The sequence below is a fragment of the Xyrauchen texanus genome, chromosome 6 (assembly GCF_025860055.1).
Source record: "Xyrauchen texanus isolate HMW12.3.18 chromosome 6, RBS_HiC_50CHRs, whole genome shotgun sequence".
Classification (NCBI taxonomy): Eukaryota; Metazoa; Chordata; class Actinopteri; order Cypriniformes; family Catostomidae; genus Xyrauchen; species Xyrauchen texanus.
The window spans coordinates 1,319,717-1,332,673 of record NC_068281.1 but is presented as its reverse complement, the minus strand read 5'-3'; the positions used below and the strand labels follow the sequence as shown (position 1 = coordinate 1,332,673).

Here is a 12,957-nt window from a genome sequence, read left to right as displayed (position 1 = left end):
CCAGTGTGCTGTCTGTCTGCACTGGTCTCAGAACAGTTATAGGAGAGCTATAGGATGCACCCTTGCTCCCTATTTAGTGCATGACTTAACCTCCAGTGTGCTGTCTGTCTGCACTGGTCTCAGAACAGTTATAGGAGAGCTATAGGATGCTCCCTTGCTCCCTATTTAGTGCATGACTTAACCTCCAGTGTGCTGTCTGTCTGCACTGGTCTCAGAACAGTTATAGAGAGCTATAGGATGCTCCCTTGCTCCCTATTTAGTGCATGACTTAACCTCCAGTGTACACTGGTCTCAGAACAGTTATAGAGAGCTATAGGATGCTCCCTTGCTCCCTATTTAGTGCATGACTTAACCTCCAGTGTGCTGTCTGTCTGCACTGGTCTCAGAACAGTTATAGAGAGCTATAGGATGCACCCTTGCTCCCTATTTAGTGCATGAATTAACCTCCAGTGTGCTGTCTGTCTGCACTGGTCTCAGAACAGTTATAGTAGAGCTATAGGATGCTCCCTTGCTCCCTATTTAGTGCATGACTTAACCTCCAGTGTGCTGTCTGTCTGCACTGGTCTCAGAACAGTTATAGGAGAGCTATAGGATGCTCGCTTGCTCCCTATTTAGTGCATGACTTAACCTCCAGTGTGCTGTCTGTCTGCACTGGTCTCAGAACAGTTATAGAGAGATATAGGATGCAGCCTTGCTCCCTATTTAGTGCATGACTTAACCTCCAGTGTGCTGTCTGCCTGCACTGGTCTCAGAACAGTTATAGGAGAGCTATAGGATGCTCCCTTGCTCCCTATTTAGTGCATGACTTAACCTCCAGTGTGCTGTCTGTCTGCACTGGTCTCAGAACAGTTATAGGAGAGCTATAGGATGCTCCCTTGCTCCCTATTTAGTGCATGACTTAACCTCCAGTGTGCTGTCTGTCTGCACTGGTCTCAGAACAGTTATAGGAGAGCTATAGGATGCTCCCTTGCTCCCTATTTAGTGCATGACTTAACCTCCAGTGTGCTGTCTGTCTGCACTGGTCTCAGAACAGTTATAGGAGAGCTATAGGATGCTCCCTTGCTCCCTATTTAGTGCATGACTTAACCTCCAGTGTGCTGTCTGTCTGCACTGGTCTCAGAACAGTTATAGAGAGCTATAGGTGTATAGTAAGTGATTTAATGACAGTAAAATCATGTTCACACACATATTGTTCATGTCTTGTGTCTATACTTGTGAAATAGTATTTTAATGTGTACAGATTAAACCCCATTGACTAGAACAGGAGGGGCGAGATGAAATTAATATTTGTGGTGATCATCATTATGACACAAATGCTGTCGACTGAGATTACAGTGTTTTGAACACTGAATATTCCTTTTTATTAAAGTAAATATTTTCCAGAGAATATCTCAATTTATTTTGGCATTTGTACAATGATCGATAAATATAAAATACCAGTTATTGAATGGAGCAAGCAACATGTATTAATATGACATTTACCATGTTCCTCCAAAGGGGATCGGCATATTTGGGGGTATTTGGCATCAAAAAGTTTGAACCGCTGGTTTAAGAGATTACCGACTGATGTCACAGAACTGAATCCGGTCCTCTGATCTCAGAGCAGCTGAAACATCTCACGAGTTCTGCAACGTTCAGTGTATCAAGAACACACTGAATCGTTTTACAGAATCATCCCTGATCTGAAGAGATCGCTCAGTCTGACACCTAGTGCTCATCGAGTGCAACTGCAGGACGCTCCAAATTCAAATTTGCACATAAAACCACTTAAAGAGACAGTCCCCCCAAAAATGACAATTTCATCATCATTTACACACCCTCATGTGTTCCAAATCTTTCTGGCAGCTGCCTGGCAGAATGTTAGTCTAAGTCACCATTCACATGCAATACAGGTATACAGAAAAAAGATGCAATGAAAGAGAATGCTGCATTGAAGGAAGTCATACAGGTTTGGAACAACATGATGGTGAGTATTGACAGAATTGTAATTTTTGGGTAAGACACTTAGCTTTGCATGTAAATAACTTTTTGGGCCTTCAGTCGTTGTTTTGTACCCTTACATATGCATACAGTGGCTCTTTAGTGACCCAGGACCTCATAGATTTTTTTTTGGGAGTTATGCCCACACCTGTTTAGTACTACTCAACATTTCTCTCGTCAAAAAATTAAAAATAATAAAAAAAATGACAATTTAAATGCCAATATTGCACAAAAAATAAAATAAAAAAGCCAATATTGCACAAAAAAATACAAAATAATAATAATAAAAAAAAAATAAGGCAAAATTGCACAAAAAAATAAAATACAAATAATAATAATTAAAAAATAAATAAAAAGCAAGCCAATATTGCAAAAAATAAAATAATTATAAAAAATAAAGGCAATTGATAAAAAAAAATAATAAAAAAGCCAATATTACACAAAAAATACAAATAAAATAATAATAATAATAAAAATAAAAAGCAAGCCAATATTGCAAAAAAAAAATTAATTATAAATAATAAAAAGAAATTTGAAATGCCAATATTGCACAATTTTTTTATAATAATAATAATAAAAAAGCCAATATTACACAAAAAATACAAATTTAATAATAATAAAAAAATAATAAAAAGCAAGCCAATACTGTAAAAAAAAAAAAAATTATAATATTATTAGAAAATAATAATAATAATTTCTAATTGTTACATTTCTAGAAGTGTAAAGGGTCTGACCCGAGATATGTAATAGTGTAATATATTCTCACTTCTATTAATATTATTTTTATGATTATTTCATAAAGTTTATGATCACAGGATATTGATTTCTTTGTTATAACAAGACAAATGAGTCCCGTCCTACTCCATCATGTCAATTTCCTTGCAAATTTCTATCAAAATCACTTCATTTCTAATAGTTTTCAAAATGTTTTGAAAACGTTTCATTATTTGGGCATTTTGCAGATTCATTTGTGATCAATAAAAGTGCCGATTCGCTAAAGACCCGACGCATGTTTGGCAAAGCCCCTGTATTTAAGAGTTGACGTGCACGCATCCCTTCACGTTTTGACCTCAAGTGTTAATCGTGTTTGTTGCACTTGTAAACACTTCAGCTTTGATATTTCAAATGACCAAAAACTCAAAGCGAACTGATTTCAGCATATTACTCCAAAATAAAACTGAATTGAATCACATCACTTGCACTCGTCGTTGGTTTGTTTGGCTTTCGTCTGCAGAGGTGCGGTGTGTTAGGGGTGGTGCAGTGGGTTGAACAGCACCGGGTTCAAGGCCTGCTCGTTACACACTACCCCACTGACCTTTCACCTGTAGGGAAACAATCTAGAGATTTCCACAGCAAACACTTCATCCTAAAGTTCAGCGTTGAACCAAAGCACGAGCGCTGCGGTTCTGATCCATTCTGTGACTAAACACAGTAAAAAATAAACCTTTATGGGTTTAAAAGTTACCAAAAGCAGCTCTTAATATTCCGGCATCATCAAATGTTTTCATTTATTCATACGTAATAACGTATATTCATCTGGTGTAAGAAAAACAACAACAACAACTGTGAAACAACCGTTGTGATAAAAACACTTTTAGGATTGAAGTACAACTGGATACAAAATTGCAACATTTTGGAACGTTCGTGTCAAATCAAAATGTTTCAATGTATCGAGCTCTTCCGCTTCAGAGTGTTGGACTAGAAATAAACTGAAGTTGCATTACTTTCGTTACTTTCCCCTTTTATAGGTTTTGGAGAAGAGTGCAAGTTGCATTTCTGGGTTGAAAGTCTTCGCTGGCGTCTGGGCGGAGCTGATGATGCGTCGGAGTGAAATCTGAGGTAACCGGTCGTGGGTTAGTCCTCTCAGCCGATGACCACCAGGGGGAAGTTTGGACTTTATTCCTAAAACAGAAAAACTGTTCAAGCTCAAGTGAAATCAAAAGAAACGACGGCCAACAGCTTATAACCACATTATAAACCACATTATAGTGACCACGAGGAGGTTACCCCATGTGTCTCTACCCTCCCTAGCAACCGGGCCAATTGGGTTGCTAAGGAGACCTGTAAGTACATACCGTGTTACACAGTAATTACATTTATACCATGGTCTATTCGAATAATCAATTCTGATTGGCTGGAATGTGTGCGTTAAAGGCGTTTAATGCACAGGAAGTTCCACTCTGCTGTCCTCCATAATGAGAGTTTTAATGCCTGTTCAAATGACATCTGGACACAAATACTGTAAAGAGCTACAGGGGAAAAAAACATATAACTGAGTCCCACCTGGAGATAATTAGGAATGCACCTGGACTAGTTGTAGGGAAAGTATGGTTTGACATTCAGCGGTTTTGCACACTGGAGGAGAGAAGAGAATAGACCTTACTCTCACTAGCGCCATCTTTGATTTTTAACAGAAATGAAAACGAGGCTGTGAGGGATTTGCAGTTGTTTCAATGGCACCAGCGGTATAAAGCTGTAAAACGCTCCAAGATCACATCAGATTTTCCACAACTAACTGAGATAATATCGTGATAATTGAGATATCGAATCGTGATAATATAAAATCGAATTAACAACTAATCATGATAATAACAACGAATCGAGATATCGAATTGTGATAAATCATGATAATATCATATCGTGATAACAATGAATCGTAATAACGAATCGAGATTATATCAAATATTGATAATAATGTATCATGATAATATCGAATCGTGATATCGAATAATGATAATAACGAATCGTGATAATATCAAATTGAGATATCGAATCATGATAACATCGAATCGTGATATTGAATCGAGATATCAAATTGAGATAATAACGAATTGTGATATCAAATCATAATAATGAATTGAGATAATAACAAATCGTGATATCGAAACATGGTAATAAAAACGAATCGTGATATCGAATCGTGATAATATCGAATCATGATATCGAAACGTGATAACAAATTGAGATAACGAATCGTGATATCGAATAGAGATAATAATGAATCAATATAATAACAAATTGAGATAATATCGAATCGAGATAACAATGAATCGTGATATCGAACCATGGTAATAACGAATCGAGATATCTAATCATGATAATAACTATTAATCATGATAATAAAAACAAATCGTGATAATATCGAATAATGATAATAACGAATCGTGATATTGAAACGTGATAATAACAAATAGAGATAATAATGAATCGTGATAATATCGAATCGTGATAATAAATTGTGATAATAACGAATCGTGATATCGAAACATGGTAATAAAAACGAATCGTGATATCAAATCGTGATAATATCGAATAATGATAATAACGAATCTTGATATTGAATCGTGATAACAAATTGAGATAACGAATCGTGATATCGAATAGAGATAATAATGAATCAATATAATAAATTGAGATAATATCGAATCGAGATAACAATGAATCGTGATATCGAACCATGGTAATAACGAATCGAGATATCTAATCATGATAATAACTATTAATCATGATAATAAAAACAAATCGTGATATCGAATCATGATAATATCGAATAATGATAATAACGAATCTTGATATTGAATCGTGATATTGAAACGTGATAATAACAAATAGAGATAATAATGAATCGTGATAATATCGAATCGTGATAATAAATTGTGATAATAACGAATCGTGATATCGAATAGAGATAATAATGAATCGTGATAATATCGAATCGTGATAATAAATTGTGATAATAACGAATCGTGATATCGAATAGAGATAATAATGAATCGTGATAATATCGAATTGCATCAATATCGAATCTAGATAATATCGAAATGTGAGATGACCATATAGTCCCATCCCTAATTGCCAGCCCAACAAATATGTGTGAGTTATGAAATGCATATCTGTCCATGCACATAGTGTATGAATGTCATCATGCAGATCTGCAGCTGTGAAACACACAACACAACTGGACAAATATCTCAGAGGAAACAGAGAGTCCAGTGTGACTCAATCCTACCATACCGTATTCCTACATATTCTGAAGTATGTACTTTTGCATGTAGCGTCAGTTGTGAGGAGGTTGACAGGTGCAGAGGAGATCAAACAAACACTTGTTAAATGTGTCAATTTAAAGCAAAGCGATGTATCACCTTATTATATTACAGTCAGAGCCATGTCGACAAAAGCACAAACACAAATCAAGCGAAGCACGCCAGGACGGACCGTAGCATGCAAAGCGGACGGCAGGCACACCTGAAGCACCCTTACCTGTGTGATTGGCACGTCACCTGCAGCAGGTGGCATCTCCGTCTCTTTATGTACCACTACTTTAGTGACGGACATGTCTGGGTGCTGCGCTTTGGCTTCTTTAATGGCCTGAGCCAGAGCCTGAGAGCGCAACACCACACGCCACCAGCAGAGGACGACAGAGGTGCGGGTAATGATTGACAATTAAAAAAAAAAAAAAGGAGATAAATTAATGTTAATCATCTATTAGTTGAATTTTAGTACTATCCATACAAATTATTTCAAGACTTGTATAAATGCATAAAAATGATCCATGATTTGAATGTAACTGCATATAAAGTGTATTATAATGTAAATAACAGCGCTGGGCGATACATCTCCGAAAATTATATCTCAACATTTTTCAGACTTTTGATGATAATTTGTATATATCTTAATAATCTTAAAAGGTGAATTTTAAAGTGTTTATAAAATTAACGTTAAAGGAGACTGGGGCTTGTTCCATAGCAACAAAGTCATACGGGTTAAGAACGACATGTCGGTGAGTAAATGATGACAGAATTGTTGCTTTGATTAATCTTTCTACAACACATATCAATGCTAACCTCTAACGTCACTGCTCACAACTTGACATTCGATCGGATAAAAACAAACGTAGCGACTGAGATTTTCAAATTTTGGGTTCCCTTGTTTCTGTCAATTAAGAGGGCTTTTGGGGTCTGGGTATCTCAGCGAGTATTGCCGCTGACTATCACACCTGGAGTCGTGAGTTTTAATCCAGGGCGTGCTGAGAGACTCCAGCCAGGTCTCCTTAGCAACCAATTTGGCCCGGTTGCTAGGGAGAGTCTGGGTATCTCAGCGAGTATTGACGCTGACTATCACACCTGGAGTCGTGAGTTTGAATCCAGGGCGTGCTGAGTAACTCCAGCCAGGTCTCCTTAGCAACCAATTTGGCCCGGTTGCTAGGGAGAGTCTGGGTATCTCAGCGAGTATTGACGCTGACTATCACACCTGGAGTCGTGAGTTTGAATACAGGGCGTGCTGAGAGACTCCAGCCAGGTCTCCTTAGCAACCAATTTGGCCCGGTTGCTAGGGAGGGTAGAGTCACATGGGGTAACCTCCTCGTGGTCGCTATAATGTGGTTCTCGTTCTCGGTGGGGCGTGTGGTGAGTTGTGCGTGGATGCCGCGGAGAATAGCGAGAAGCCTCCACAAGCGCTACGTCTCCACGGTAACGTGCTCAACAAGTCACGTGATGAGATGCGCGGATTGACGGTCTCAGACGCGGAGGCAACTGAGATTCGTCCTCCGCCACCCGGATTGAGGCGAGTCACTACACCACCACGAGGACTTGGAGCGCATTGGGAATTGGGCATTCCAAAATTGGGGAGAAAATACAAAAATAAACAAAAACTAAGGGTGCTTTTGAAAGTTACAATAGGCTTTTATTTTTAAGATTTACGAATTCCATCAAATTTAATTGCGTAATGTTTAACTAAATTAATACAAGATTTCTTAAAAATATTATTTAGCTAAAAAAAATCCAATTTGATGCAATTTTGTAATGGAACTGAAATGCATAAAGTTTATATATATATATATATAAAAAAATAAAATACATGTGATTGTAGCCGTCATGTGTATTTTCAGCTAGCCTGTTAGCGAGTCGCTGTACCTGGTCATGGTCGATGTCTGCGTCTCCTGTGATTACAATCCGCTTTTCAATCCGTGTCTCTGAAATTCCGTCCTTCACCATCTGATACACAGAGAGACGATGATTTGAGAACTCAGACACAACTTTATAAGACAAATGCTCACGTCAACATGAACGAGGACACAAAATAGACTGTGAAGTCGTAAACGGCAAGCTCAAGGGTGGAATGGGGAGACGTTAGACGAATGTCGCGGTGCTGTCACTCTGGGTTATTGTCTGACAGGACCGTGGCATCATTGTCCCATGTCAGTCTTGTGTTTCGTTGTCTGTCTTTGTGCGAGCGCGTGGTTTCGGTTGATTTCCCCGCCGTGCACTCTTCAGTCCGTCTCGTCTCATGTCAGGAGCACGGTGTTTGGATGCTGACTTCCTGTCTGGTTCGGTTTCGTTCTGTGTCGGGATCCGGACACTCGTGCTCCACGTCTGTCTGTTTATTGACGTGGGTGCATCGCGCTTATGTCGTCTTGGCAGCATGCGCTCACGTCAAACGTTTGTCTGTCTCTCGCGAAAACAGGTTTCACTGCGAACTTCAGTCTGAGGTTTCGAGTTTGGCTGAACTCTTACACAGGTGTCCGGTCTTATTTTTGTCGCCTGATGTACGCTCAGGTTTCGTTTAGTGTGAGAATGCGTGGCATCGCTTTGTTTATGCTACGCATTCTCTCGTCTTGTTTGTCGGTTGGCATGAGTGTATATCGGCTTATTGATTTGCGGGTGCGCTCATGCCATTCGGGTGTTTGTTTGTCTTGCGAGAGCACGTGGCTTTGTTTTGTTTGCCGTTGCTACGCATTCTCTCGTCTTGTTTGTCGGTTGGCATGAGTGTATATCGGCTTATTGTTTTGCGGGTGCGCTCATGCCATTCGGGTTTGTCTTGCGAGAGCACGTGGCTTCATTTTGTTTGCCGTTGCCACATTCTCTCGTCTTGTTTGTCGGTTGGCATGAGTGTATATCGGCTTATTGTTTTGCGGGTGCGCTCATGCCATTCGACGTTTTGTTTGTCTTGCGAGAGCACGTGGCTTCGTTTTGCTTCTGTATCGTCACATGTCTCTCCGTCTTATGTCTCTCAATGTTACTCCATACAATCAGGGATGGATTACCGACCGGGCCAATGGGGCCAGTGCCTAGGGGCCCTTGAGTACCCAGGGGTGCCCTGGGCTTGGTGACCACCCCCGCTTGAAAACCCTTTTGGGCATGAACAACTTTTGGGTGGAGGGGGGCCCATGGAGATAAATGGCCCCAGGGCCTTTCCAAGTCATAATTTGTCCCTGCATACAATACATGTTCAATTTTACCCATTTTCAATGGAAGAAAACCAATTTTGTTTCAATGGACGACTGATTTCACTGACCTTTGTGATATGTGTGGTGGTTGTTGTACTGTTGTTCTCTGATGTGATGGTCTGAGCGCTCATTAAAACCCCTGGATCGGAGTCATCATTGGCATCGACCTGCACAAACACCACGCAAGAGTGACATTAGAAAGACACCTTCAGATTAGACATTTCAGCACCTCTCAGATCGACGAGTACATTACCTCCGATGACTCGTATGTGATGGTCTTGGTCTCGGTGTGAACTAAAGAAACGTCTTCAACCTTCTCATCCAATGCCGGCTCCTCTGACTGTTCACACACAAAAACAAAAATCACACTATATACAGTGCAATCTATAATCACTGGTGTAATGTACGGTAGGTACATCGCCAATGCTTCAAAGACAATAATCAGCTTCATATAGACCTCTCGAGTATGTTAAGGAACAGTTCTTGTTGCGGTACAACTAATAATAATCTTAGCCAGAAGAAGCTCAGCAGTAAAAAGATATTGAAGTGATCTCACAGTTTTAATGCATGCAACAACTTCATATACCATAAAACCATGCAGATGTGTAATTATCACGATGATGCGTGGCTGATCAAACACGGCAAATCGTAAAGTCAGAAAAACTTTGAGCTGGCACCAGACGTGAATACACACGGTGCCCGAATGAAGCTAATGTTCGGGCCGGGCTGCGCGAATGAAGCTAATGGCCCTGGATCGGAGTTAGCTTCATCGGGCTGCACGAATGAAGCTAATGGCCGGGCCGCGCGAATGAAGCTAACGGCCGGGCCAGGCTGCGCGAATGAAGCTAATGGCCGGGCCAGGCTGCGCGAATGAAGCTAATGGCCGGGCCAGGCTGCGCGAATGAAGCTAATGGCCGGGCCGCGCGAATGAAGCTAATGGCCGGGCCGCGCGAATGAAGCTAACGGCCGGGCTGCGCGAATGAAGCTAATGGCCGGGCCGGGCTGCGCGAATGAAGCTAATGGCCGGGCCGGGCTGCGCGAATGAAGCTAACGGCCGGGCTGCGCGAATGAAGCTAACGGCCGGGCTGCGCGAATGAAGCTAACGGCCGGGCTGCGCGAATGAAGCTAATGGCCGGGCTGCGCTGCGCGAATGAAGCTAATGGCCGGGCCGGGCTGCGCGAATGAAGCTTTTGGCTGGAATATGGCGCCAGACGCGGATACATGCGGTGGTGTTACGTGACCTTGGGCAAACAGGGTTACCTCTAGAGGAGGTACTGTAAGAAATGGATGTGATTGGGGATTATGGCTTTTTTTTAAGTCATAATTTTTACGGTGTTACGTCGTCATGGCAACGAAGTTGTAATATTGTCTCTATCTTCACACAGATGTGGCTATTGAGTGATTTAATGACAGTAAAATCATGTTAACACACATATTGTTTATGTCTTGTGTCTATACTTGTGAAACAGTATTTTAATGATTACAGATTAAACCCCATTGACTTGCATTGGAAGTGTCTCACTGGAACACACATTTAAAGAACAGGACGGACGAGTCGAAATAAATTATGACACAAATGCTGTCGATTGAGCTTCACTTACATTGAACCCGGAATATTCCTTTAAGTAATTTAAACTGTATATTTTGGTGTGAATCTCGTTAAAACTCGTCCAGGTTACATTTTATACATTGTGTTAATTAAGCACATTTTCCCCATATAATGCAAATTATTATCATCATGCATTTTGATGTTTGTCCCTCCTTTTGTTTGTAATGCTCGTTATTCTCAATGGTGATTCTCATCACTGTAAAAATCCATTTAACACTATTAGAATAAAAATGTAATTTATAATATAGAAAAAAAAAATAAAAATAATAAAAACATTTTTTTTAGGGTGAAATATGACTTGGGCATGTTCCCAACAGGTTTCGTGACATTCACCTTTCACGCTCTTATAAGATGCAACACTTTAAATGTAACGAGTTAGCAGCATGAAATGAGCACAGAATATATGCACGGTTGATCTAATAAATAACAATATCTAACCTCAACGGCATCAGTCACATGATCCGACTGTTCCGAAACATCTTCAATGTCCGTTTTAACCTCAGAAGACATCTAGGAGGAGAAAAAGACAAGTGTCACATTGAATATTGTTACATTTGTTAACCGTGATGATGGTGTGAAAGCACAGAATGAGTGATCATGCAGAAATAATCCTTTGTGCCATGAAGTTAAACCAATACATAAACAAACAACTGTTACTATAGTAACAAACAAAACCAAAAAACACCAGAATGTGTCACTTTTAATGGACTATAACACAATTCCAGCGGGTCAGAAGTGTCACTAAAGTTAACTGTGCCTTTAAGTAGCTTGGAAAATTCCTGAAAATTATCTCAAGCTTTTCGCTTCACAAATGAAGCTAATGGCTGGGCCGGGCTGCGCGAATGAAGCTAAAGGCCGGGCTGCGCGAATGAAGCTAAAGGCCGGGCTGCGCGAATGAAGCTAACGGCCGGGCTGCGCGAATGAAGCTAAAGGCCGGGCTGCACGAATGAAGCTAACGGCCGGGCTGCGCGAATGAAGCTAAAGGCCGGGCTGCGCAAATGAAGCTAAAGGCCGGGCTGCGCAAATTAAGCTAATGGCTGGGCCGGGCTGCGCAAATGAAGCTAATGGCCGGACAGCGCGAATGAAGCTAATGGCCGGACAGCGCGAATGAAGCTAATGGCCGGGCCAGGCTGCGCTAATGAAGCTAATGGCCGGGCCAGGCTGCGCTAATGAAGCTAATGGCCAGGCTGCGCTAATGAAGCTAATGGCCAGGCTGCGCTAATGAAGCTAATGGCTGGGCCGGGCTGCGCGAATGAAGCTAATGGCCGGGACGTGTGAATGAAGCTAATGTCCGGGCCAGGCTGTGCTAATGAAGCTAATGGCAGGGTTGCACGAATGAAGCGAATGGCTGGGCGGGCTGCGCGAATGAAGCTAATGGCCAGGCCGCGTGAATGAAGCGGTCGGCTGGGCTGCACGAATATGTGAATGAAGCGCCATTCGCTTCAAGTTTCGCGTTGTCGCGAAAGCCTATCAGCATTGAGATTGTCCGGATGTCACTGACGTAGTAGCAGAAGATATCTGGAACAATTAATGAAAGAATTGTAGCGGTGTGTGTGGACACCCGTTATCATATGACGCAACGTCATACATGTACAGAGACCGGACGCAAAAAGACGTCGCTTGGAGGAAAGTGACCGAGGAAGTCGGACGACCTGGTAAGTTCTGAAAATATGCGCGACTACTTGATTCCAGCGATTGGTCGTACTTTACTATGAACCCAGTCGTAGAAGCCCCGCCTCCTGTCCTTTCCGGAAGAGAAGCGGGAACACTCGCAGGTTCGCGTTACTCGCGCAAACGCCAGTTTAAACAGTTGTATGTGAACCATAAGTGTCTCACTGGAAAACAGTTTTAAAGGAATAATGACACAAATGCTGTCGATTGAGCTTCACTTGTATTGAACCCGAACATTCCTTTAATATGCAGTAGGTTGCTAGGCAACCGTGAACAGCCTCCAGTTGTAACAATTATTCCTCTTTTGTCTTATTGTTTTAAATAACACAATAAACAGAAATAACATGCACGTCTAATAATGGGTTTTATCATTAATATGGGGATGATCTCACGCATGACTGTGGGAGCTGATGGGTAGTGACACAAGTTTGACCACTGTGACCATGAAGTCATGTGACATCACAATGGAGGG

The 12,957-nt window shown here is 41.2% G+C and overlaps 1 protein-coding gene and 1 long non-coding RNA gene across 6 annotated transcripts in view; both read right to left on the bottom strand.

Annotated features, from left to right (window-relative positions):
• LOC127645840 (uncharacterized) overlaps positions 1-261 on the bottom strand; it is a 2,000-nt gene extending 1,739 nt beyond the window's left edge. The window contains exons 1-2 of the long non-coding RNA XR_007970813.1: positions 183-261; positions 1-90 (exon numbers count right to left, since the gene is read on the bottom strand). The exon at positions 1-90 is cut by the window's left edge and continues 186 nt beyond it. This is a non-coding gene — a long non-coding RNA (uncharacterized LOC127645840). The remainder of the gene's footprint in view (positions 91-182) is intronic.
• Positions 262-2,597: 2,336 nt separating this feature from the next.
• The window catches only part of LOC127645769 (band 4.1-like protein 3), a 51,716-nt gene continuing 41,356 nt past the window's right edge, over positions 2,598-12,957 (bottom strand). For 2 of the 5 annotated variants that reach the window (XM_052129434.1, XM_052129435.1), the window contains 7 exons: positions 11,253-11,324; positions 9,459-9,545; positions 9,274-9,372; positions 7,893-7,973; positions 6,241-6,360; positions 4,264-4,335; positions 2,598-3,882 (listed from right to left, as the gene is read on the bottom strand). In XM_052129434.1, coding sequence (XP_051985394.1) covers positions 4,291-4,335; positions 6,241-6,360; positions 7,893-7,973; positions 9,274-9,372; positions 9,459-9,545; positions 11,253-11,324 — 504 coding nt within the window. In that variant the 3' untranslated portion in view covers positions 2,598-3,882; positions 4,264-4,290. The remainder of the gene's footprint in view (positions 3,883-4,263; positions 4,336-6,240; positions 6,361-7,892; positions 7,974-9,273; positions 9,373-9,458; positions 9,546-11,252; positions 11,325-12,957) is intronic. The other 3 variants (XM_052129437.1, XM_052129438.1, XM_052129436.1) reach the window with 2 other exon arrangements.